Source organism: Oncorhynchus mykiss, chromosome 10, assembly GCF_057628025.1.
Source record: "Oncorhynchus mykiss isolate SJ-2025 chromosome 10, ASM5762802v1, whole genome shotgun sequence".
In the NCBI taxonomy this organism is placed as follows: domain Eukaryota; kingdom Metazoa; phylum Chordata; class Actinopteri; order Salmoniformes; family Salmonidae; genus Oncorhynchus; species Oncorhynchus mykiss.
The window spans coordinates 71,061,914-71,089,383 of NC_143031.1; the positions used below are offsets into that span (position 1 = coordinate 71,061,914).

The window sequence follows — 27,470 nt, forward strand, 5'->3', positions numbered from 1 at the left end:
TGTGTGTGTAGGGGGGTATAGTGTGTGTTGTAGGGGGGTATGGTGTGTGTGTGTAGGGGGTTATAGTGTGTGTGTAGGGGGGTATAGAGTGTGTATAGGGGGGTATAGTGTGTGTGTAGGGGGTATAGTGTGTGTGGTAGGGAGGAATAGAGTGTGTATAGGGGGGTATAGAGTTTTTGTAGGGGGGTATAGTGTGTGTGTAGGGGGGTATAGAGTGTGTGTAGGGGAGTATAGAGTGTGTATAGGGGGGTATAGAGTGTGTATAGGGGGTATAGTGTGTGTGGTAGGGAGGATTAGAGTGTGTGTAGGGGGGTATAGAGTGTGTGTAGGGGAGTATAGAGTGTGTATAGGGGGGTATAGAGTGTGTTTAGGGGGGTATAGAGTGTGTTTATGGGGGTATAGAGTGTGTATAGGGGGGTATAGTGTGTGTGGTAGGGAGGAATAGAGTGTGTGTAGGGGGGTATAGTGTGTGTGTAGGGGGGTATAGTGTGTGTGGTAGGGGGTTATAGAGTGTGTGTAGGGGCGTATAGTGTGTGTGGTAGGGAGGAATAGAGTGTGTGTAGGGGGTATAGAGTGCGTGTAGGGGGGTATAGTGTGTGTAGGGGGGTATAGTGTGTGTGTGGTAGGGGGGTATAGAGTGTGTGTAGGGGCGTATAGTGTGTGTGGTAGGGAGGAATAGAGTGTGTGTAGGGGGGTATAGTGTGTGTGTAGGGGGGTATAGTGTGTGTGGTAGGGGGTTATAGAGTGTGTGTAGGGGCGTATAGTGTGTGTGGTAGGGAGGAATAGAGTGTGTGTAGGGGGTATAGAGTGCGTGTAGGGGGGTATAGTGTGTGTAGGGGGGTATAGTGTGTGTGGTAGGGGGGTATAGAGTGTGTGTAGGGGCGTATAGTGTGTGTAGGGGGTATAGTGTGTATGTAGGGGGGTATAGAGTGTGTGTAGAGGTGTATAGTGTGTGTGTAGGGGGGTATAGTGTGTGTGTAGTGGGGTATAGTGTGTGTGTAGGGGGGTATAGAGTGTGTGTAGGGGGGTATAGTGTGTGTGTGTGTGTGTGTAGGGGGGTATAGAGTGTGTGTAGGGGGGGTATAGAGTGTGTATAGGGGGTATAGAGTGTGTGTAGGGGGATATAGAGTGTGTGTAGGGGGGGTATAGAGTGTGTATAGGGGGTATAGAGTGTGTGTAGGGGGGGTATAGAGTGTGTGGTAGGGAGGAATAGTGTGTGTGGTAGGGGGGTATAGTGTGTGTGTGTAGGGGGGTATAGAGTGTGTATAGGGGGGTATAGTGTGTGAGTAGGGGGTATAGTGTATGTGGTAGGGAGGAATAGAGTGTGTATAGGGGGGTATAGAGTGTGTGTAGGGGGGTATAGTGTGTGAGTAGGGGGGTATAGTATGTGGTAGGGAGGAATAGAGTGTGTGTAGGGGGTATAGAGTGTGTGTAGGGGGGTATAGAATGTGTGTAGGGGGGTATAGAATGTGTGTAGGGGGTATAGAGTGTGTGTAGGGGGGTATAGAGTGTGTGTAGAGGGGTATAGAATGTGTGTAGGGGGGTATAGAGTGTGTGTAGGGGGGTATAGAATGTGTGTAGGGGGTATAGAGTGTGTGTAGGGGGGTATAGAGTGTGTGTAGGGGGGTATAGTGTGTGTGTAGGGGGGTATAGAGTGTGTGTAGGGGGGTATAGAATGTGTGTAGGGGGTATAGAGTGTGTGTAGGGGGGTATAGAGTGTGTGTAGGGGCGTATAGAGTGTGTGTAGGGGGGTATAGAGTGTGTGTAGGGGGTATAGAGTGTGTGTAGGGGGTATAGAGTGTGTGTAGGGGGTATAGAATGTGTGTAGGGGGGTATAGAGTGTGTGTAGGGGGGTATAGAATGTGTGTAGGGGGTTTAGAGTGTGTGTAGGGGGGTATAGAGTGTGTGTAGGGGGGTATAGAGTGTGTGTAGGGGGGTATAGAATGTGTGTAGGGGGTATAGAGTGTGTGTAGGGGGTATAGAGTGTGTGTAGGGGGTATAGAGTGTGTGTAGGGGGTATAGAGTGTGTGTAGGGGGTATAGAATGTGTGTAGGGGGGTATAGTGTGTGTGTAGGGGAGTATAGAGTGTGTGTAGGGGAGTATAGAGTGTGTGTAGGGGGGTATAGTGTGTGTGTAGGGGGTATAGAGTGTGTGTAGGGGGTATAGAGTGTGTGTAGGGGGGTATAGAATGTGTGTAGGGGGTATAGAGTGTGTGTAGGGGGTATAGAGTGTGTGTAGGGGCTATGTGTGTAATGATCATATCTGATCAAGCACTAATCATAAGAGGTTTGAATTATCTTTCAGGTGTTATCAAACCATATACCCTTCATCAAAACCCAAATAAAGCCGGAGACAGAAATTCCACCTGGACTGAAATGTAAGTCTGATAATATTCATGTTTGTGGGGTCAGCTGGAGAACATCCATTTGCATCACATGTAAAAGTCACACAACACAGAGTGAACAGACAGTGAAGGACTGGACAGAGGGACACACAGTGATCGATGAAAGGCTGTGGGTGCAGATGCTCCTCTCTTCCAGTTGGACAGCCCGTCTGCCGTCTGTCCTGCAACAGGTCCAGATGAAGATGTGTGTGTGTGTGTGTGTGTGTGTGTGTGTGTGTGTGTGTGTGTGTGTACTACGAAACGACTTGTTATGGAGGAACACGCCGTTATCTCTTTAATGCTGGGCCAGCCACAACTCGTGCCCGAGCCATCGAGACACACACACACACACACACACACACACACACAAACAGCCTGAGGACAAAACAAAAAAGGCGAAGGCGTAAGGAAGATGAAGATGTGCCCTCATCTCGCCTCGACAGCTGGCTAGGGGCCACGACCTGCCTGTGCCATGCACCCCGTAATGGCTCCACAAACAGAGAGAGAGAGAAAGTAGAGAGAAAGAGAGAGAGAGAGATGCGTTACCAGAAGGAGAGAGTGCGAGAAATAAAAGTATGTTATTTCCTGAACGGTTGATGACCCCAGCTCCACGTTGGAGAGGCACTCCATAGACCCCCCCTCCTCACCCCTCCCTCCACTCTCTCCATCTCCCTGTGAGTGGAGAGAGAGACTGGTGGGGTCACACTGTCATCAATGGAGTTCTTTATGATGGCAGCACCGTGTCATGTGTGTAGCAGCGCCAGCCAGGGCTCTCAAAGCACGACTTGTTCAGGACCCGGGTGATGTGAATGGGATATATTGTAAGCCACACACAAACACGCGCCCCCACACACACCCACAGCTATATGGGCCATTCAAAGACCCACTCGGTGCTTTTCAGGATGCAAAAAAAAGCAACAGGTACTAAAAGGTTTTAAAAGGGACATTAAGAGACATTAAGAGACATTAAGAGGAGCAGGGAAGAACCAGGAGAGAGTGTTGTACATAAACTAACACACAAGACATGCTAAAGTACAGCCCCTATAATGGTTTGACTGATATGGACTGGAGGCTGGAGGGAAAGTGACAACAACAAAAAAACAGTGTGATGTGGGCAGAGCGGCTGAAGGTTGTGTGTGAACGCTGGCCAGCGCGTGAGTGTATGTGTGTGTGGTGTGTGCGTGCGTGCGCTGTGTGTGTGTCAGGGTCAGTATTCCCTCCAGTGTCAGATCAGATAAGGTACTAGGGCCAGGCCCCTGTCCAGGTGGAGCGGAGAAGAGAGGGCCGGACTAATGGAATGTCTGTGTCATCTCTGTAGCTGGGTGTTAACACCACCCACCCAGGTGTGTAACGGAAGACTCCTCTGGCAGACAGAATAGAGACAGACTGGTACAGCTGGGCCCGTCATGGTGCTGTATGCTGTATGACCCTCTCTCTAAAGAGATGTCAATGATGTTTTGGTCTGTATTCATGTTAAAAAGCCTAAGTGGAAGCAAAAGTGACATGTATTTTTTTTGCTGCCTACAAAGTCCTTAACGATGTGTGTCTGTATGGCAGATTTGGAGTGTTATCTAAAAACATATTAGTCAAAATAGTGAGTGGTTGGAATTTGAACGATCGGAAGCCTAATGTGGTAAATCAGCCAGTGCCTGAGCCCCAGGCATGCATGAAACCCACAGCACACGCCGGCCCGGGGAGGGGGGGTGGGGGTGCAGGACTACGGCTGCCAGAGAATGGATCAAATTAATCACATGATTCCCATGATTCGCTGTAACTTGCCCCTGTCTCCCCAGTAGCCGTCTCCTACCGGACTGGGGTGAGTCTCTGAGGTGACTGGGGTAGTGTGTGTGTGTGTGTGTGTGTGTGTGTGTGTGTGTGTGTGTGTGTGTGTGTGTGTGTGTGTGCGTGTGCATAGTAGCTGACCCACCTGCCGTCTCCCAGTGTGTTGGCCCCTGGAGGGGCTGAGGGCCAGCGATGTGTCTGGGGGCCCCGGGGGCTCCTGTGGGACCGGGCTACAGGTTGAGGGTGGGGCCTCCTCTCCACTGGGTTCCTGATCTGGAGAGTCATACAGAGTCTGCTCCTGTAAAAGGCCAAGCACATCCACATGATCCACCACACTAGACTCAGATATTCAGATAAGGTGACAAGAAAAACAGTATTTTACAATAGCATTACAGACTACGTAGGAGGACCCAGCAGCCTCTGGGAAATGACAAAGGTGAAAGTTATATTTTGGGAACCAATTATTATTATTTATATATAGATATATATTTTAAATGTGATCCAATTAAAACATTCCAGCTTATAGGCCTTGATTTGAATTTGAGAGAAGAAAAATAATTGTGTGAAAAAACATGAAAAGTTCAAACTAATCCTCAACTAAACCCTGATCTTAGACTTGAGCCTGACCTTGTACCTGTACCTAAAGCTTGAAGGTTGTGCAGTAAACATCCAGACGCATGTAAGCTGGGAACTGGAAGCTCCAACGAGGAGGGGACAGCGGTCTGAACTCAACTCCAGGCGTGAGAGACGTTCCCTATCAAGGACCTATCTATTTATCACCACCTACCAGCCCAGTCAATTAACGCTCCCCAACAAACCCCCCCCCCCCCCCCCCACACACACACCACAGGACCACCGAAACAAAGCAGGGAGACAAGGGCGAACGGGAGTGTCTGTGAGCGTGTGCAGGAGGCTAGGAGGCCAGGCCCCACAGCCGCCCAGAGAGGATGATGGATGGACAGGCGCCACTGGCCAGATTGTCCCCTTAGTGTGATGGGAGAGGGAGGGGAGGAAGAGGGGGGGGGTTCAGACTAATTATTGGGGTGAGAAGTGTGACATTGAGGAACATGTTCATAATATAGACGTTTAGAGAAGCCCATCTATACAGACGCTTGTTTATTCAATTTGTTTGTACCGGTCCCTGTCCCTATTCTAATAACAGAATAACCATACGCTGCAGCCCCAACTACGTTGCCAGTACTTCTACAAGTGTACAAGGTAAGCTGTTACTGTAGCTACTGTAACATCAATACTTCCTGTTACCTAACAGGGTACTGTAATCCAGTTCTTTATGTGACCTCAAAGAAAGCCTTATCTTGTCCCCACTTTTCTCCCCGTCATGTGTTTTACCTCATATGGCCAGTGTGTGTGTGTGGGGAGATAAGGACAGTCCTCGGGGGCAGTGGTTTATATGCAGAGCCTGCCTGGGCTTTCTTTGTCATACACAATTAATGATGAGGAACATGGTCTTAACAAAACAGGCAGGTGGAACGAGAACACACACACACACACACACACACACACACACACACACACACACACACACACACGACCTTAACATATGCAACCATACTGTGCGTTGCCACCTCTCCCCTCATCCTTGACGACCCTATATAAAAAGGTGAGCAGTAAATAATGCATTGAGCTAGCCAGAGAGTGCTACACCTACCACTTCCTTCTACACCTACCACTTCCTTCTATACCTACCACTTCCTTCTATACCTACCACTTCCTTCTATACCTACCACTTCCTTCTATACCTACCACTTCCTTCTATACCTACCACTTCCTTCTACACCTACCACTTCCTTCTACACCTACCACTTCCTTCTATACCTACCACTTCCTTCTATACCTACCACTTCCTTCTATACCTACCACTTCCTTCTATACCTACCACTTCCTTCTACACCTACCACTTCCTTCTATACCTACCACTTCCTTCTATACCTACCACTTCCTTCTATACCAGGCGCTAACACACTAGAGGTCGACCGATTAATTGGAATGGACGATTAATTAGGGCCGATTTCAAGTTTTCATAACAATCGGAAATCTTTATTTTTGGACACCACAAGTTAAGAACACATTCTTATTTTCAATGATGGCCTAGGAACGGTGGGTTAACTGCCTCGTTCAGGGGCATATAATCGATGCGGTGCGTATCGTTGCTCCAATGTGTACCTAATCATGAACATCAATGCCTTTGTTAAAATCAATACACAGAAGTATATATTTTTAAACCTGCATATTTAGCTAAAAGAAATCCAGGTTAGCAGGCAATATTAAACAGGTTAAATTGTGTCACTTCTCTTGTGTTCATTGCCCGCAGAGTCAGCATATATGCAACAGATTGGGCCGCCTAATTTGCCAGAATTTTACGTAATTATGACATAACATTGAAGGTTGTGCAATGTAACAGGAATATTTAGACTAATGGATGCCACCCCTTAGATAAAATACGGAACGGTTCCGTATTTCACTGAAAGATTAAACGTCTTCTTTTCAAGATGATAGTTTCCGGATTCGACCATATTAATGACCTAAGGCTCGTATTTCTGTGTGTTATTACGTTATAACTCTATGATTTGATAGAGCAGTCTGACTGAGCGATGGTAGGCAGCAGCAGGCTCGCAAGCATTCATTCAAACAGCACTTTCGTGCGTTTTGCCAGCAGCTCTTTGTTGTGCGTCAAGCATTGTGCTGTTTATGACTTCAAGCCTATCAACTCCCGAGATGAGGCTGGTGTAACCGATGTGAAATGGCTAGCTAGTTAGCGGGGTGCGCGCTAATAGCGTTTCAAACGTTACTCGCTCTAAGACTTGGAGTAGTTGTTCCCCTTGCTCTGCATGGGTAACGCTGCTTCGAGTGTGGCTGTTGTCATTGTGTTCCTGGTTCGAGCCGAGGTAGGAGCGAGGAGAGGGACGGAAGCTATACTGTTACACTGGCAATACTAAAGTGCCTATAAGAACATCCAATAGTCAAAGGTTCATGAAATACAAATGGTATAGAGGGAAATAGTCCTATAACTCCTATAATAACTACAACCTAAAACTTCTTACCTGGGAATATTGAAGACTCGTGTTAAAAGGAACCACCAGCTTTCATATGTTCTCATGTTCTGAGCAAGGAACTTAAACGTTAGCTTTCTTACATGGCACATATTGCACTTTTACTTTCTTCTCCAACACTTTGTTTTTGCATTATTTAAACCAAATTGAACATGTTTCATTATTTATTTGAGGCTAAATTTATTTTATTGACGTATTATATTAAGTTAAAATAAGTGTTCATTCAGTATTGTTGTAATTGTCATTATTACAAATAAATTTAAAGAATCGTCCGATTAATCAGTATCAGATTTTTTTGGTCCTTCAATAATCGGTATCGGCGTTGAAAAATCATAATCGGTCGACCTCTATAACACACACCACATTCCATGATAGCGTATAAAAACTTCAGACTGACAAGTAGCGCTTTGGCACCTGTGTGTGTGTGTTTTCTAGGATCACAGGTAATGAAAGAAACAACACCAGCGCTGTCATCAACTCTCGATGTTTCCTGATCCCATCATCAGGAGTAGCAGCCTTGTTGCGAGTCGCTTGGCATCTGGGTGTGACCTTGTTAACTGTCGGGGTAATTCACTTTAACCAACGGGGAGAGGGGATGATAAATTATTAGCGGTGGAAGATTTTGTTCACATTTTATTAAATTGGCCTGTCAGAAGGGGTCGGCCAAATTATCTGGGGCCTCGTTTATTGGAGGCTGGCCATATTGCTACATCTGTTACAATTATTTATAATTTCTAGCTCAGTCGGACGGAGGGAAAAAAAGAAGAAGAACAACCAACCAGAGTTTTTTCGGTCGGCATCGGCCACGTAAAGCAATTTACAAATTATCTGATGAGGGACTGTTTTAGTTCTTTCCTCCCTCGTTTTCTAAGCCAAAGCAGAAGAGAACGGGGAGGGATGAGAGGAGGGATGAGAGGAGGGAGGGGAGAGGAGGGGGAGAGGAGGGAGGGGAGGGGGAGAGAGCGAAAAAAAAAGAGAGAGAGAGAGAGGTGCGCTGTAATTACCGAACACGATTAGGTTCTTCTGGGAACTTATCTGGCGCTCGTGGCCCTGGTAAAATGCGGCAGGAACATATGGAGGAGGCTTGTGATTGTGCTCCCTGAAGCTCGTGACCCGTCTGCTGCTGAGCCCTTCAGCTGAATTTAAATGAGCAGTGCCATGGCTAATGTTCTACACATGCACCATTTATGCCACAAAACAAATCTGATCACTGTTAATTATGGAGCAGCTATAACCAGGGCAGGCCCTACCTCATATCTGTGGCAATGCCGGGCTCTCTCTGCCTGTGTCTCCGATGCTGTTGGAGAGGTAGGCTAGGGTAACACATGGACGGGACGGGGGGTTGTGGTGGAGTTGGGGGGTACTGGAGGGCGCATGGGGGTGTGTTTGTGTAACCCCCCCAGTTCAGATGCAGTGGGCTGTGTTAGTCTGGATGGTGGTTCCTGAGTGGAAGTGGGTTGTGCTGGAGGACCTAATGGAAGGACAAGACAGGGGCAGTGTGTGTGTGTGTGTGTGTGTGTGTGTGTGTGTGTGTGTGTGTGTGTGTGTGTAGTGCTGCTGGGTCCACCCACACAGTCTGTCTGACCTGTGTGCCTGCAGCACATGGCTGTGGTTGGTTAATGAGGAGAGCTGCAGTACACAGGGCTCCCTTCTAATGAGACCACTTGAGCTATTAAATCACAACACTGGAGTCCATGTTGAGTCCATGTCATTACTGTCTCAGGTCTAATATATGGGCTCTCATCTGCTGCCAGACACAGAGCCCTGACTCTGGGTGGTTCACTGGGTGAGAGCGTGGCGCTAGCAACGCCAGGGTCGTGGGTTCCATTCCCACGGGGGTCGCACACACTACAAATGAATTCATTATGACACAAAGTATGAAGTCAAAGTCATTAAATGATGGAAAAACATGGCTCTATTTAAATGAAGGTAGCTTTACCGTAGGTTGCAACAAAATGGCTTTCAGTCCACAACTGGCAGAAGTTTCCCTCTATTGCTCTGCCTTCCATTAGCCTCCACTTTCCACTTCATCATTTTTGGGGTGTTTTCATGTAAATCGATTTTGTTACGTTTCTAAATTCCAACCCGACATCACGGCTTCCACTTCCATCAATCTGCTTTTGTAGCATTACGATTTCATAGATCCTATCTGAGAAACAACTATTAATGCTTTCCCCTCTGAGCCTATGTCCACCATCACTAACCATCTAAACATTAAAAAAACACACACATCTTCCATTCTTCACTAGGTCTATAACTCCACAGGATCCAGGGGTATGTCATGTATGATGATGATGATGAGGATGAGGATGCTGATCAAAAGAAGCACCTCTCCTCATCCAAACCTGACCCTGGCGGAACAGAGCGGCGGGCGAGTGGGGAGTGATACCTGAATTATACATCTGACAGACAGCGCCTGATTCACTAACACTAAACAAGGATTAGATGGAGGCAGATGTTATAGGAAGAGGCATGGCTGTATAGCTGAGGGAAAGGAGGGAAGGATCCAGGCAACTAAAGTACCTTTTACTTAGAAGAAAATAGGAGAATAAGAAAGAGAGAAAAAGTGTTGTTAACGCAGCTAGCACCCTATTCCCTTCAGAGTGGCAACAAGTAGTGCACTATATGAGAATAGGAGGCCGAGTTCCAAGTTGACGAAAAGGACAATAGGTGTCCTTCTAAAATCCCCCTCTTCAACCTAGTCCCAACTTCATTGGACTGACTGAGAGCCTCATCTTCCCACCTCCTTCATTTCCAACGCTGATGAGGGGCTTCGCTAGTGAGCTCTGCTTTGAACGGCTGCCCACACAATTAAGAAGTCACTGTTCATTTAGATGGCTGTCCAGAAAAGCCTGAGGTCTGCTATGTATTCTAATGTGGGTTCTACTAATCACTGCTTTACTGTAGCCAGCCAGAGAAACAGTAGCTAGCTACCCTGTGTGCAATGTGGTGACAGTGTGGGCTGATTGGGCTACGGCTACAAAACTCTGCTGGTGGCCACTGATCACTTGTGGGGGTTTCCCCAGTCTCCTTGGTTGCGGTGGCAGCCGCCAATCTGGCAACCGCTCGATCCAACCTGGCAACCCATCATCTAGGCTGGTGTGTGGCTGAGCTGAGTCACCTGGGCTGCTGGGTTGTCAGACCACAGCCAGAACCTTCAGGCTGAATAGAAGAACAGGGCACAGGGCCATCTTCTAGACTCTATGGAGACCTGTCTCGGTCTGTCTGCAGTGTACTCGCTGACTCACATAAAGGCACAAAGGCATCCAACTATCGAGATGAATGGCTAGCAAAGAACTAGCAAGCTCGTTGTGAGAAACTCTCACAAGGATACAACTATGGTACAAGAGGAAGTTTTAGTAGGATCACTGGCCGTTCCTTCAAAACAAATGGAGATCAATCAAAAGCAGATGTAAAACTAGATTTCACCTACTTCCCAACTCCAAATCATTAACACAACTTTCACCTGAATTCTGCATTCCAGTACAAATGTGTAGATGAAGGTACCAGAGGTACTACAGTAGCTATAGAAAGTAGACAAGATTGAAGTCCAGATTGACATCGTCTGACTACTAGACAGACTGATTCCTATTCAGACTTGACCTGCTTCAGTCCCAGAGGCAGCATTGAGCATTGGCTGTAAAGCGTTAACTCCACTTCAGACATGGAGACAGAAGACAGACAGTAGTTATCTAGCAGAGCATGGCAACATAACACACAAGGGGTGTTTTTTTCACCTCCTGCACCCCCTTCCTCCTGCCTTCCTCTCCCTCCGAGAAAGTAGTGTTCAAAGCCGTCGCTCTTCCCTCTCTTTCCCCGTATTCAAATGAGTGTGGCGCTAGCTACGTCTCCCCCCGCCCGGCGCTCCCCCAGCCATCAGCACTTTGATCATCTCCAACAGGTAACTTCCAAACATTTCAAATTAAAATAAATCTCCGGCTAACAACCGGTGCATTAGAATTTAACAGGTGTTCGGCGAGAGGAAGTCGTTATGGAATTAGCTATTTACGCTGGAATACACACACGCCCTGTCAGTGCAATTATAGCCTGGGAAACGGAGAGGCCTCTCCCTCCTGACTGGCTGGGATACCTTGGGACGATAATCTGATCTGTTCACTTTGATGTCAGTAGGTAAGGAAAGTTAAGAGACAAAGCAGCCCAGGCGCCGGCTACATGTGCTCTGGGTAAACACTATTTAATATTGATGCCACGCATCGGTTTTGATGCATAAAGATGCCCGAAAATTATGTGATCTGAGTTTCTTATGATGGAGGATTGATGGATGGATGGATGGACGGATGGATGGATGGATGCTTACTGGGGTGGAAGACTGAGAGACAGGGGTGCCTTGTATTGGCAGTGTCAGAAAGAACACACACACACAAAGACTTGTAACACACACGCGCAAAAACCCTCAGTTATAAACATGCATACACACACACCACACACCGGCCTGGAACGCGTCTCCTCTAGAACGTAGTATTAATTACTGGGGTAACACTGCATAGCTGGACTTAATTGCTCGCTAATTGATCCATTTATATTTCAGCATTCATTCGGCTGAATTAACAGGGTTAAGTGAGACAGAGGCAATTGTAACTCACTTAACATTTGCACTGATATCTTCTGACTTCCTGTCCGGGGCGATGCTATCTGGAGGATTACCACCCGTCAAATTAGACAAACACAATCAATTTGTAAAGCAGCGAATAGCAAACCGTTCTGCAAGGTGTAACACTGCTCAGATCAGCACCTGTATGTATAACATATCTCAGAGTAGGAGGGCTGGTCTAGGATCAGTTTTAGATTATACCTTTAGATTATAAATCAATAAGATTACATGGCCAGGGTGGACCTGATCCTAGATCAGCAATACGACCGCCTGATATTGTCTTGCTACTGTTGTGGATCTGTGGACCGTGACTGACCATGTGTGGTCTAACCAATAGGGAGGATGACTGATAAACGCATCATTAAAAGATATTAAGCGCTACTTTGGTTGATGGAGCTGGACAGACAGACAGACAGCATCTTGTTACTCTCTACCCTCTGGGTGTGAGTTGAGAAAGGGGGAGAGCTGACACCATCACTACTCAACACCATTACCCATCTCCAATTAAACCTGGGCAGAGGGGAATGGCAAAATGGATGCTGCTTCTATGATTCTATCACCTGAAGAGAATTTTTAATTGAGTCCCAGTCTAGATAGAGAGACATTGGTGGGAGGAGAGAGAGAGAGAGAGACCCAAGAGAGGAGAGAGATCAGAAATCTACATGAAAGACACTGACATTGGGCTTGAACAGAAATGGGAAGATCAGAAGATCAAGGGTGGGCTGGATATCAAGCCAAGCGCCTGATAAGCATCTCTCTGTCTCTAAAGACCACCCCCACAACGGGCTATGGTGGGCATATCACCACCCACACACTCCTGCCAGGCCGGACAATAATTACACACTGGTTGAGTGTCAGGGGGTCGGAGGTTAGACGTATGTCTATATCAAGGGTGGTGTAAGTGCTGGACCATTATAAACAACTTGGACGTGACATGGGTCAAAACAAACATTCATTATTTCATCAAGCAATACTTAAAGTGTGAAAGTGCATGCAGTGGCGTGCATAAACACACACACACACATCTGTCTGCAATGAAGAACTTCTGAGGTAGACAATATGGACACTCAGTTCACTGCCTCTGGCTGTACAGCACTCTCAATATAATCCCTGAGAAGTGTGACGCAAAATGTCTTCAACTTGCCTCTAGCTCAAACCTCTGACAGCTCACCTCAAAGTGTTTAGAGTTGGTCTGCCTGGCTGGGGGACCGGCTGGGGCCATGGTCTGTGGAAGCTGCTGCTGGTTGTGTGTCTGCTGTTGTTGTTGTTGCTGTAGCTGGCCTTGGAGCTGCACAATCTGCTGTTCCTTCTGGCCCAGCTGGGTTGTCAGGGCGACGTGACTCTGGCGGAGCCGGCCCTCGTTGGATTTGAGCGCCTGGTAACATATGCTCAGCTCGTTGTAGAGCTGTGGCCACAAGTAGAGGAGAGGGAGAGAAAACAGAAACACTCATCACATCGGGTGCTGACGGGACAGAGAGTCGTGACAACGATCGTTCTCCTATTTCCATGGAGAAGACGAGAGGACAGATGCTATGATCATCTGGAAGGAGGGAGGGAGAGAGAGAAGGAAAAAGGGTTGAAGGAGAAAGTGGGAGAGTAGTGGAAAGTGTAAAACCAACCCCCTGACTGGACAGATTTTTTATCCATGTTTGTCCCACCACCTCTCCACACAGAAACTCCTGTTACAGACAGGGCTTACAGTGAGTGGCTTGGCAACCATGAGATTGGCACAACGTTGAACTTCTGAAGAGAGAACATGTTTACTGCCTCACTGTATTACCACTGTAAAGACAACACATTGTCAGCTTGCCTTATGGTGATGTGGTTTTGGGGGGTTGGTGATGTGGTTTTGGGGGGGTGGTGATGTGGTTTTGGCGGGGTGGTGATGTGGTTTTGGGGGGGTGGTGATGTGGTTTTGGCGGGGTGGTGATGTGGTTTTGGGGGGGTGGTGATGTGGTTTTGGGGGGTTGGTGATTTGGTTTTGGCGGGGTGGTGATGTGGTTTTGGGGGGGTGGTGATGTGGTTTTGGGGGGTTGGTGATGTGGTTTTGGGGGGGTGGTGATTTGGTTTTGGGGGGGTGGTGATGTGGTTTTGGGGGGGTGGTGATTTGGTTTTGGCGGGGTGGTGATGTGGTTTTGGGGGGGTGGTGATGTGGTTTTGGGGGGTTGGTGATGTGGTTTTGGGGGGTTGGTGATGTGGTTTTGGGGGGTTGGTGATTTGGTTTTGGGGGGGTGGTGATGTGGTTTTGGGGGGTTGGTGATGTGGTTTTGGGGGGTTGGTGATTTGGTTTTGGCGGGGTGGTGATGTGGTTTTGGCGGGGTGGTGATGTGGTTTTGGGGGGTTGGTGATTTGGTTTTGGCGGGGTGGTGATTTGGTTTTGGCGGGGTGTTGATTTGGTTTTGGGGGGTTGGTGATGTGGTTTTGGGGGGTTGGTGATGTGGTTTTGGGGGGGTGGTGATTTGGTTTTGGCGGGGTGTTGATTTGGTTTTGGGGGGTTGGTGATGTGGTTTTGGGGGGGTGGTGATTTGGTTTTGGCGGGGTGGTGATGTGGTTTTGGCGGGGTGGTGATTTGGTTTTGGCGGGGTGGTGATTTGGTTTTGGCGGGGTGGTGATTTGGTTTTGGCGGGGTGGTGATGTGGTTTTGGCGGGGTGGTGATGTGGTTTTGGCGGGGTGGTGATTTGGTTTTGGCGGGGTGTTGATTTGGTTTTGGCGGGGTGTTGATTTGGTTTTGGCGGGGTGTTGATTTGGTTTTGGCGGGGTGTTGATTTGGTTTTGGGGGGGTGGTGATTTGGTTTTGGCGGGGTGGTGATTTGGTTTTGGCGGGGTGGTGATGTGGTTTTGGCGGGGTGTTGATTTGGTTTTGGCGGGGTGGTGATGTGGTTTTGGCGGGGTGTTGATTTGGTTTTGGCGGGGTGTTGATTTGGTTTTGGCGGGGTGTTGATTTGGTTTTGGGGGGGTGGTGATTTGGTTTTGGCGGGGTGGTGATTTGGTTTTGGCGGGGTGGTGATGTGGTTTTGGCGGGGTGTTGATTTGGTTTTGGCGGGGTGGTGATGTGGTTTTGGCGGGGTGGTGATTTGGTTTTGGTGGGGTGTTGATTTGGTTTTGGTGGGGTGGTGATTTGGTTTTGGCGGGGTGTTGATTTGGTTTTGGTGGGGTGTTGATTTGGTTTTGGTGGGGTGGTGATTTGGTTTTGGCGGGGTGTTGATTTGGTTTTGGCGGGGTGGTGATGTGGTTTTGGCGGGGTGGTGATGTGGTTTTGGCGGGGTGTTGATTTGGTTTTGGCGGGGTGGTGATGTGGTTTTGGCGGGGTGGTGATGTGGTTTTGGCGGGGTGGTGATTTGGTTTTGGCGGGGTGGTGATTTGGTTTTGGCGGGGTGGTGATGTGGTTTTGGGGGGGGGGGGGGGGTGGTGTTGTGGTTTTTAGTGATTTCATGGTGATTTTACTGATAGGAGCTGGTGTCTCCGTTGTGGTCATGTTTGTTAGAGTGTTAGGGGGACTGGTTGAGTGTGATGTCGTGTGGTATTGTATGGTTGAGTGTGATGTCGTGTGGTGGTGTATGGTTGAGTGTGATGTCGTGTGGTGGTGTATGGTTGAGTGTGATGTCGTGTGGTATTGTATGGTTGAGTGTGATGTCGTGTGGTGGTGTATGGTTAAGTGTGATGTCGTGTGGTAGTGTATGGTTGAGTGTGATGTCGTGTGGTGGTGTATGGTTGAGTGTGATGTCGTGTGGTGGTGTATGGTTGAGTGTGATGTCGTGTGATAGTGTATGGTTGAGTGTGATGTCGTGTGGTGGTGTATGGTTGAGTGTGATGTCGTGTGGTAGTGTATGGTTGAGTGTGATGTCGTGTGGTGGTGTATGGTTGAGTGTGATGTCGTGTGGTGGTGTATGGTGTGGTAGTGAACGGTTGAGTGTGATGTTGTGTGGTGGTGTATGGTTGAGTGTGATGTCGTGTGGTAGTGTATGGTTGAGTGTGATGTCGTATGGTTGAGTGTGATGTCGTGTGGTAGTGTATGGTTGAGTGTGATGTCATGTGGTAGTGTATGGTTGAGTGTGATGTCGTGTGTTAGTGTATGGTTGAGTGTGATGTCGTGTGGTGGTGTATGGTTGAGTGTGATGTCGTGTGGTGGTGTATGGTGTGGTAGTGAACGGTTGAGTGTGATGTTGTGTGGTGGTGTATGGTTGAGTGTGATGTCGTGTGGTGGTGTATGGTTGAGTGTGATGTCGTGTGGTGGTGTATGGTTGAGTGTGATGTCGTGTGGTGGTGTATGGTGTGGTAGTGTATGGTTGAGTGTGATGTCGTGTGTTAGTGTTTGGTTGAGTGTGATGTCGTGTGGTAGTGTATGGTTGAGTGTGATGTTGTGTGGTGTATGGTGTGGTAGTGAATGGTTGAGTGTGATGTCGTGTGGTGGTGTATGGTTGAGTGTGATGTCGTGTGGTGGTGTATGGTTGAGTGTGATGTCGTGTGGTGAAGTAACCGTATTATAAAAGGTGGTATTGGAATTTGTGTTAGTACTGTGTACTATGGGTAGAGTGTATTAGTACTGTGTGTTATGGGTAGAGTGTATTAGTACTGTGTATTAGTACTGTGTGCTATGGGTAGAGTGTGTTAGTACTGTGTGTTAGTACTGTGTGTTAGTACTGTGTGCTATGGGTAGAGTGTGTTAGTACTGTGTGTTAGTACTGTGTGCTATGGGTAGTGTGTGTTAGTACTGTGTGTTAGTACTGTGTGCTATGGGTTGTGTGTATTAGTACTGTGTGCTATGGGTAGAGTGTATTAAATGAAATCAAATCAAATTTTATTTGTCACATACACATGGTTAGCAGATGTTAATGCGAGTGTAGCGAAATGCTTGTGCTTCTAGTTCCGACAATGCAGTAATAACCAACAAGTAATCTAACTAACAATTCCAAAACTACTGTCTTGTACACAGTGTAAGGGGATAAAGAATATGTACATAAGGATATATGAATGAGTGATGGTACAGAGCAGCATAGGCAAGATACAGTAGATGGTATCGAGTACAGTATATACATATGAGATGAGTATGTAAACAAAGTGGCATAGTTAAAGTGGCTAGTGATACATGTATTACATAAGGATACAGTCGATGATATAGAGTACAGTATATACGTATGCATATGAGATAAATAATGTAGGGTAAGTAACATTATATAAGGTAGCATTGTTTAAAGTGGCTAGTGATATATTTACATCATTTCCCATTATTAAAGTGGCTGGAGTTGAGTCAGTGTCAGTGTGTTGGCAGCAGCCACTCAATGTTAGTGGTGGCTGTTTAACAGTCTGATGGCCTTGAGATAGAAGCTGTTTTTCAGTCTCTCGGTCCCAGCTTTGATGCACCTGTACTGACCTCGCCTTCTGGATGATAGCGGGGTGAACAGGCAGTGGCTCGGGTGGTTGATGTCCTTGATGATCTTTATGGCCTTCCTGTGACATCGGGTGGTGTAGGTGTCCTGGAGAGCAGGTAGTTTGCCCCCGGTGATGCGTTGTGCAGACCTCACTAACCTCTGGAGAGCCTTACGGTTGAGGGCGGAGCAGTTGCCGTACCAGGCGGTGATACAGCCCGCCAGGATGCTCTCGATTGTGCATCTGTAGAAGTTTGTGAGTGCTTTTGGTGACAAGCCAAATTTCTTCAGCCTCCTGAGGTTGAAGAGGCGCTGCTGCGCCTTCTTCACAATGCTGTCTGTGTGAGTGGACCAATTCAGTTCTGTCTGTGATGTGTCTGTGATGTGTATACCGAGGAACTTAAAACTTGCTACCCTCTCCACTACTGTTCCATCGATGTGGATAGGGGGGTGTTCCCTCTGCTGTTTCCTGAAGTCCACAATCATCTCCTTAGTTTTGTTGACGTTGAGTGTGAGGTTATTTTCCTGACACCACACTCCGAGGGCCCTCACCTCCTCCCTGTAGGCCGTCTCGTCGTTGTTGGTAATCAAGCCTACCACTGTTGTGTCGTCCGCAAACTTGATGATTGAGTTGGTGGCGTGCGTGGCCACGCAGTCGTGGGTGAACAGGGAGTACAGGAGAGGGCTCAGAACGCACCCTTGTGGGGCCCCAGTGTTGAGGATCAGCGGGGAGGAGATGTTGTTGCCTACCCTCACCACCTGGGGGCGGCCCGTCAGGAAGTCCAGTACCCAGTTGCACAGGGCGGGGTCGAGACCCAGGGTCTCGAGCTTGATGACGAGCTTGGAGGGTACTATGGTGTTGAATGCCGAGCTGTAGTCAATGAACAGCATTCTCACATAGGTATTCCTCTTGTCCAGATGGGTTAGGGCAGTGTGCAGTGTGGTTGAGATTGCATCGTCTGTGGACCTATTTGGGCGGTAAGCAAATTGGAGTGGGTCTAGGGTGTCAGGTAGGGTGGAGGTGATATGGTCCTTGACTAGTCTCTCAAAGCACTTCATGATGACGGAAGTGAGTGCTACGGGGCGGTAGTCGTTTAGCTCAGTTACCTTAGCTTTCTTGGGAACAGGAACAATGGTGGCCCTCTTGAAGCATGTGGGAACAGCAGACTGGTATAGGGATTGATTGAATATGTCCGTAAACACACCGGCCAGCTGGTCTGCGCATGCTCTGAGGGCGCTGCTGGGGATGCCGTCTGGGCCTGCAGCCTTGCGAGGGTTAACACGTTTAAATGTCTTACTCACCTCGGCTGCAGTGAAGGAGAGACCGCAAGTTTTCGTTGCAGGCCGTGTCAGTGGCACTGTATTGTCCTCAAAGCGGGCAAAAAAGTTATTTAGTCTGCCTGGGAGCAGGACATCCTGGTCCGTGACTGGGCTGGATTTCTTCCTGTAGTCCGTGATTGACTGTAGACCCTGCCACATGCCTTTTGTGTCTGAGCCGTTGAATTGAGATTCTACTTTGTCTCTGTACTGGCGCTTAGCTTGTTTGATAGCCTTGCGGAGGGAATAGCTGCACTGTTTGTATTCGGTCATGTTACCAGACACCTTGCCCTGATTAAAAGCAGTGGGTCGCGCTTTTCACGCGAATGCTGCCATCAATCCACGGTTTCTGGTTAGGGAATGTTTTAATCGTTGCTATGGGAACGACATCTTCAACGCACGTTCTAATGAACTCGCACACCGAATCAGCGTATTCGTCAATGTTGTTGTCTGACGCAATACAAAACATGTCCCAGTCCACGTGATGGAAGCAGTCTTGGAGTGTGGAGTCAGCTTGGTCGGACCAGCGTTGGACAGACCTCAGCGTGGGAGCCTCTTGTTTTAGTTTCTGTCTGTAGGCAGGGATCAACAAAATGGAGTCGTGGTCAGCTTTTCCGAAAGGGGGGCGGGGCAGGGCCTTATATGCGTCGCGGAAGTTAGAGTAACAATGATCCAAGGTCTTTCCACCCCTGGTTGCGCAATCGATGTGCTGATAAAATTTAGGGAGTCTTGTTTTCAGATTAGCCTTGTTAAAATCCCCAGCTACAATGAATGCAGCCTCCGGATAAATGGTTTCCAGTTTGCAAAGAGTCAAATAAAGTTCATTCAGAGCCAACGATGTGTCTGCTTGGGGGGGGATATATACGGCTGTGATTATAATCGAAGAGAATTCTCTTGGTAGATAATGCGGTCTACATTTGATTGTGAGGAATTCTAAATCAGGTGAACAGAAGGATTTGAGTTCCTGTATGTTTCTTTCATCACACCATGTCACGTTAGTCATAAGGCATACGCCCCCGCCCCTCTTCTTACCAGAAAGATGTTTGTTTCTGTCTGCGCGATGCGTGGAGAAACCTGTTGGCTGCACCGCCTCGGATAGCGTCTCTCCAGTAAGCCACGTTTCCGTGAAGCAAAGAACGTTACAGTCTCTGATGTCCCTCTGGAATGCTACCCTTGCTCGGATTTCATCAACCTTGTTGTCAAGAGACTGGACATTGGCAAGAAGAATGCTAGGGAATGGTGCACGGTGTGCCCGTCTCCGGAGTCTGACCAGAAGACCGCCTCGTTTCCCTCTTTTTCGGAGTCGTTTTTTGGGTCGCTGCATGGGATCCACTCCGTTGTCCTGTTTGTAAGGCAGAACACAGGATCCGCGTCGCGAAAAACATATTCTTGGTCGTACTGATGGTGAGTTGACGCTGATCTTATATTCAGTAGTTCTTCTCGACTGTATGTAATGAAACCTAAGATGACCTGGGGTACTAATGTAAGAAATAACACGTAAAAAAACAAAAAACTGCATAGTTTCCTAGGAACGCGAAGCGAGGCGGCCATCTCTGTCGGCGCCGGAAGTATTAGTACTGTGTGTTAGTACTGTGTGCTATGGGTAGAGTGTGTTAGTACTGTGTGCTATGGGTAGAGTGTATTAGTACTGTGGGCTATGGGTAGAGTGTATTAGTACTGTGTACTATGGGTAGAGTGTATTAGTACTGTGTGTTAGTACTGTGTGCTATGGGTAGAGTGTATTAGTACTGTGTGTTAGTACTGTGTGCTATGGGTAGTGTGTGTTAGTACTGTGTGTTAGTACTGTGTGCTATGGGTAGAGTGTATTAGTACTGTGTATTAGTACTGTGTGCTATGGGTAGAGTGTGTTAGTACTGTGTGTTAGTACTGTGTGTTAGTACGGTGTGTTAGTACGGTGTGTTAGTACTATGTGCTATGGGTAGAGTGTATTAGTACTGTGTGCTATGGGTAGAGTGTATTAGTACTGTGTACTATGGGTTGTGTGTATTAGTACTGTGTACTATGGGTAGAGTGTATTAGTACTGTGTGTTAGTACTGTGTGCTATGGGTAGAGTGTATTAGTACTGTGTGTTAGTACTGTGTGCTATGGGTAGAGTGTGTTAGTACTGTGTGCTATGGGTAGTGTGTGTTAGTAATGTGTGTTAGTACTGTGTGCTATGGGTTGTGTGTATTAGTACTGTGTGTTAGTACTGTGTGTTAGTACTGTGTGTTTGTACGGTGTGTTAGTACTGTGTGCTATGGGTAGTGTGTGTTAGTACTGTGTGTTAGTACTGTGTGCTATGGGTTGTGTGTATTAGTACTGTGTGCTATGGGTAGAGTGTATTAGTACTGTGTGTTAGTACGGTGTGCTATGGTAGAGTGTGTTAGTACTGTGTGCTATGGGTAGAGTGTGTTAGTACTGTGTGCTATGGATAGAGTGTATTAGTACTGTGTACTATGGGTTGTGTGTATTAGTACTGTGTACTATGGGTAGAGTGTATTAGTACTGTGTGTTAGTACTGTGTGCTATGGGTAGAGTGTATTAGTACTGTGTGTTAGTACTGTGTGCTATGGGTAGAGTGTGTTAGTACTGTGTGCTATGGGTAGAGTGTATTAGTACTGTGTACGATGGGTTGTGTGTATTAGTACTGTGTACTATGGGTAGAGTGTATTAGTACTGTGTGTTAGTACTGTGTGCTATGGGTTGTGTGTATTAGTACTGTGTGCTATGGGTAGAGTGTATTAGTACTGTGTGTTAGTACTGTGTGCTATGTGTAGTGTGTGTGTTAATACTGTGTGTTAGTACTGTATGCTATGGGTAGTGTGTGTTAGTACTGTGTGCTATGGGTAGAGTGTGTTAGTACTGTGTGCTATGGGTAGTGTGTTAGTACTGTGTGTTAGTACTGTGTGCTATGGGTAGAGTGTATTAGTACTGTGTGCTATGTGTAGTGTGTGTTAGTACTGTGTGCTATGGGTAGAGTGTGTTAGTACTGTGTGCTATGGGTAGTGTGTGTTAGTACTGTGTGCTAGGGGGAGAGTGTATTAGTACTGTGTGTTAGTACTGTGTGCTAGGGGGAGAGTGTATTAGTACTGTGTGTTAGTACTGTGTGCTATGGGTAGTGTGTGTTAGTACTGTGTGTTAGTACTGTGTGCTATGGGTAGTGTGTGTTAGTACTGTGTATTAGTACTGTGTTCTATGGGTAGTGTGTGTTAGTACTGTTTGTTAGTACTGTGTATTAGTACTGTGTGCTATGGGTACTGTGTGTTAGTACTGTGTGTTAGTACTGTGTATTAGTACTGTGTGCTATGGGTAGAGTGTGTTAGTACTGTGTGTTAGTACTGTGTGTTAGTACTGTGTGTTAGTACTGTGTGCTATGGGTAGAGTGTATTAGTACTGTGTGCTATGGGTAGAGTGTGTTAGTACTGTGTGTTAGTACTGTGTGTTAGTACTGTGTGTTAGTACTGTGTGCTATGGGTAGAGTGTATTAGTACTGTGTTGTTACTAATAGCTAATAGCAGGTGGTGTCTGCTGTGTGAGCCTCTTCCTGGTTGCAGAGGACTCTGGGTATTGTAGTGTAAATGAATAGAGTGGTAATATATAGTATAGTTAGTCACCTTCTGATAAGAGGTGGTGTCTGCAGTGTGAGCCTCTTCCTGGTTACAGAGGACTCTGGGTATTGTAGTGTAAATGAATAGAGTGGTAATATATAGTATAGTTAGTCACCTCCTGATAAGAGGTGGTGTCTGCAGTGTGAGCCTCTTCCTGGTTACAGAGGACTCTGGGTATTGTAGTGTAAATGAATAGAGTGGTAATATATAGTATAGTTAGTCACCTTCTGATAAGAGGTGGTGTCTGCAGTGTGAGCCTCTTCCTGGTTACAGAGGACTCTGGGTATTGTAGTGTAAATGAATAGAGTGGTAATATATAGTATAGTTAGTCACCTTCTGATAAGAGGTGGTGTCTGCAGTGTGAGCCTCTTCCTGGTTACAGAGGACTCTGGGTATTGTAGTGTAAATGAATAGAGTGGTAATATATAGTATAGTTAGTCACCTCCTGATAAGAGGTGGTGTCTGCAGTGTGAGCCTCTTCCTGGTTACAGAGGACTCTGGGTATTGTAGTGTAAATGAATAGAGTGGTAATATATAGTATAGTTAGTCACCTTCTGATAAGAGGTGGTGTCTGCAGTGTGAGCCTCTTCCTGGTTACAGAGGACTCTGGGTATTGTAGTGTAAATGAATAGAGTGGTAATATATAGTATAGTTAGTCACCTTCTGATAAGAGGTGGTGTCTGCAGTGTGAGCCTCTTCCTGGTTACAGAGGACTCTGGGTATTGTAGTGTAAATGAATAGAGTGGTAATATATAGTATAGTTAGTCACCTCCTGATAAGAGGTGGTGTCTGCAGTGTGAGCCTCTTCCTGGTTACAGAGGACTCTGGGTATTGTAGTGTAAATGAATAGAGTGGTAATATATAGTATAGTTAGTCACCTTCTGATAAGAGGTGGTGTCTGCAGTGTGAGCCTCTTCCTGGTTACAGAGGACTCTGGGTATTGTAGTGTAAATGAATAGAGTGGTAATATATAGTATAGTTAGTCACCTTCTGATAAGAGGTGGTGTCTGCAGTGTGAGCCTCTTCCTGGTTACAGAGGACTCTGGGTATTGTAGTGTAAATGAATAGAGTGGTAATATATAGTATAGTTAGTCACCTCCTGATAAGAGGTGGTGTCTGCAGTGTGAGCCTCTTCCTGGTTACAGAGGACTCTGGGTATTGTAGTGTAAATGAATAGAGTGGTAATATATAGTATAGTTAGTCACCTTCTGATAAGAGGTGGTGTCTGCAGTGTGAGCCTCTTCCTGGTTACAGAGGACTCTGGGTATTGTAGTGTAAATGAATAGAGTGGTAATATATAGTATAGTTAGTCACCTTCTGATAAGAGGTGGTGTCTGCCGTGTGAGCCTCTTCCTGGTTACAGAGGACTCTGGGTATTGTAGTGTAAATGAATAGAGTGGTAATATATAGTATAGTTAGTCACCTTCTGATAAGAGGTGGTGTCTGCAGTGTGAGCCTCTTCCTGGTTGCGTAAGACTCTCTGTGTGTCCAGGTTGAGTCCTTCTAGCTGCTGGATGAGCTGGGCCTGCTCTGCAGCATGTTCACTACTCTGTCTGTACAGGGCCTGCACCTCCTGCAGCTCACGCCTGCGTAGAAACACATGCACAACGCAACATCAAATACCTACTATACAAACATATTCAAAACATAAAGAATTTGTGGCATAATGACACAAGACGTTACTAAAGTACAATGACATCTTCAATCACTTCTAACACACAGAGCGTTTCCCTGAGCCGGATGTGACTGGCTGACATCTCTCAGTGACACCACGTTAAGACACAGAGTAGTTAAAAAAGGTGAGATTACCCACAAAGGCTCCTGGGTTTTCACCGTTTTATCATATTGACTAAAGCTTAGCCAAAGCCTGCACCATTTCCCCTTCTCTCTCCCTGACTCTGCCTCTACAAAGCTCTCCAAAGCACATCTGGTATGCAGGGCTTATCAACTGGTTCTAGACGAGGATGTGCGTGTCGCCTCAGAGCCTCGGGGTGGAGAGACGGCTAGAGCCTCTCGCACACACTGTCGCACACACTCTCGCACACACTACTCTAAACGGGTTTAACTGAGACTTTTGTGGATAATGAAAGCCACATAAAAGTAAATCTAATTTAGCAAGATTATAAATTGATATTGGACGTATTTTAATTGAGGGTCATTTCACTGTACAATTTATACTTACAAGGTATACAAAACCAACATGACAGACCAATTTATACTTACAAGGTATACAAAACCAACATGACAGACCAATTTATACTTACAAGGTATACAAAACCAACATGACAGACCAATTTATACTTACAAGGTATACAAAACCAACATGACAGACCAATTTATACTTACAAGGTATACAAAACCAACATGACAGACCAATTTATACTTACAAGGTATACAAAACCAACATGACAGACCAATTTATACTTACAAGGTATACAAAACCAACATGACAGACCAATTTGAATGCATGAAAAATATTGCCTGTGACATTTACGTCATTGTGCATTGTATCCATGACGATGCCAAATCACAGACGTTATGGCACATCGCACAGCAGTTTCCATTTATTTTTAATGCAAGGTGTCCAAGAGTGACCTGAAAGGCGTCTGTCACATACAATGTATTTTTATAAGGTTTTATTATCTGACCTGAGTTGGGTGACGTGTTGGTCCCTCTGTGCCACCTCCTTCTGCCTGGAGGAGAGGAGGTCTGTCAGGCTGCTGCACTGGCCCTGAAGGTCTGCCACCTGCCGCTGGGCATCGCTCAGATCACCCTCCATCTCCTGCCATGGTGGAGGACAAGAAGAGGACTATCAGTCAATCAATCAACTAATCAAATGTACTTGTGTCTGTTTACAGCAACAGTCGTCACAAAAACATGCTGTAAAGTCCACAGACCACAGGTGTCAAACTCATTCCACGGAGGACCGAGTGTCTGTGGGTTTTCGCTCCTCCATTATACTTGATTGATGAATTTAGGTCACTGATTAGTAAGGAACTCCCCTCACCTGGTTGTCTAGGTCTTCACTAAAAGGAAAAGCCTAAAAGCAGCAGACACTAGGCCCTCCAGGGAATTGGTCTAGAGGAAGCGACTCTGTTTTGTGTTTGTTCAACAAATGACGGTGACCGTTTGTATTCCTCAGTGGATTTGGTAAAGGCTTGGTGTTCCTGTTCCTAAATGAGCTTCAGAACGGCGTAGATGTGCTAATACAAAAGTCCACGTGAAAACAACGGCCAGAGGCCAGGACACAGTGTGTGACCCGTCTCTACCCTGACGGAGTCCTCTACGACGTTACGTGTTGATGTTGTGTTGCTGGACTCCACTAATGGCCAAACAACTCTTACCATTAAGAGCCAGAGAGATAAGAGGTCTGAGAGTGTCTGAGCACTGAGGGTCATCTTAAAACTTCACAAGAGACTCTCTCCTTTTAACGAGAGGCTACAATTACAGCAGGGCAGACCCGGCCGCCTGGCATCAAACACACAGGGGGCATCGGGACAAGTCTGACTGTAATTAAAAACAGCTTCAATCACCGACGCCGGTGAAATTAATGGCCGCAATTTAATGGCAGCAAATTAGCCACCGTGAAAGATGGCGCTAAGGATGTAGCGATAACACTACTAGTACATAAACAATATCAGTGCATAGTTGTGACTTCTTGTAACTTTTTAATGTTCCAATCTTGAACAGACTTATCGTTCTAAATTGGTGTGGAATCCTTGTGCATTCCATGTGTTCCACCCATCTCTCAGAGTTGCATGGTATTAAAGCCTGGTCAGGAGCAGAGCCAGGTGACTGTCTGTCTGTCTGTGTCTGGTAATGTGATTGATGTGCGTAGTGGAGTTGTTACTAGGGACTGGCCCTGTCATAATTACACCCTGGCCCTGACTTATTCAAAGCCCTCTCTTTCTCTCTCCTCCTCCTTCCCTCCCTCTCTACCTGTCTCTCTCTATCTCTCTCTCTGTCTGCCTGTCACTCTCTCTGTCTGCCTCCCTCTCTCTCTGCCTGCCTGTCTGCCTCTCTCTGCCTGCCTGTCTGCCTCTCTCTGCCTGCCTGTCTCTCTCTCTCTCTCTCTTTCTACCTGTCTCTCTCTCTGTCTGCCTCTCTCTCTGTCTGTCTGCCTCTCTCTCTGTCTGTCTGCCTCTCTCTCTGTCTGTCTGCCTCTCTCTCTGTCTGTCTGCCTCTCTCTCTGTCTGCCTGCCTGTCTCTCTCTCTGCCTGCCTCTCTCTCTGCCTGCCTGTCTCTCTCTCTCTCTCTCTCTCTGTCTACCTGTCTCTCTCTCTGTCTGCCTCTCTCTCTGTCTGCCTGCCTGTCTCTCTCTCTGCCTGCCTGTCTCTCTCTCTGCCTGCCTGTCTCTCTCTGTCTGCCTGTCTCTCTCTGTCTGCCTGTCTCTCTCTGTCTGCCTGTCTCTCTCTCTCTCTGCCTGTCTCTCTCTCTCTCTCTCTCTCTCTCTCTGTCTACCTGTCTCTCTCTGCCTGCCTCTCTCTCTCTGCCTGCCTCTCTCTGTCTGTCTGCCTGTCGCTCTCTCTCTCTCTGTCTGCCTGTCTCTCTCTGTCTGCCTGTCTCTCTCTCTCTCTGCCTGTCTCTCTCTCTCTCTCTCTCTCTCTCTGTCTACCTGTCTCTCTCTGCCTGCCTCTCTCTCTCTGCCTGCCTCTCTCTCTGTCTGCCTGCCTGTCTCTCTCTCTGTCTGTCTACCTGTCTCTCTCTCTGTCTACCTGTCTCTCTCTCTCTGTCTGCCTGCCTGTCTCTCTCTCTGTCTACCTGTTTCTCTCTCTGTCTGACTACCTGTCTCTCTCTCTGTCTGTCTACCTGTCTCTCTCTCTCTGTCTACCTGTCTCTCTCTCTGTCTGTCTACCTGTCTCTCTCTCTGTCTGTCTACCTGTCTCTCTCTCTGTCTGTCTACCTGTCTCTCTCTGTCTGCCTGCCTGTCTCTCTCTCTCTCTCTGTCTGTCTACCTGTCTCTCTCTCTCTCTGTCTGCCTGTCTCTCTTTCTGTCTGTTGTGTCGCTCATGCACTTGACTGGATGAGCGCTGATGAGAAATGACTGTTGGCTCGTACTGAGAAGAGTTGTGCTGTGTGCGTCAGCGGAGTGTGTCTGTCTGTGAGTGCGTGTTCGAGCCTCTGTGCTGTGTGCGTCCACGGAGCCCCCCCCCCCCAAACTCTACTATTGATGGGCAGTTGTGTTCTGTTCCAAGAGGAGAGTGGGAAGGGTAGTGGTGGTAGTGGCGGTCTCCTGTGGGTTGACACTGATTGGTTGTCTGACTGTTTGAACAACATGTGTCCAACGTGCTGCTGTGGTGATTCTTTTGTTGCGAGGCGGATTAGAGTG

The 27,470-nt window shown here is 47.1% G+C and overlaps 1 protein-coding gene across 2 annotated transcripts in view; it reads right to left on the reverse strand.

The window, feature by feature from the left end:
* Nucleotides 1-27,470, reverse strand: part of LOC110534558 (centlein) — a 132,466-nt gene that overhangs the window by 93,680 nt on the left and 11,316 nt on the right. For both annotated transcript variants that reach the window (XR_016483924.1, XM_090187762.1), the window contains 4 exons: nt 24,790-24,923; nt 23,565-23,727; nt 13,020-13,253; nt 4,311-4,463 (listed from right to left, as the gene is read on the reverse strand). Coding sequence is in view for 1 of the 2 variants with exons in the window: in XM_090187762.1 (XP_090043888.1) it covers nt 4,311-4,463; nt 13,020-13,253; nt 23,565-23,727; nt 24,790-24,923 (684 nt within the window). In the remaining variant the exon portion in view is untranslated. The remainder of the gene's footprint in view (nt 1-4,310; nt 4,464-13,019; nt 13,254-23,564; nt 23,728-24,789; nt 24,924-27,470) is intronic.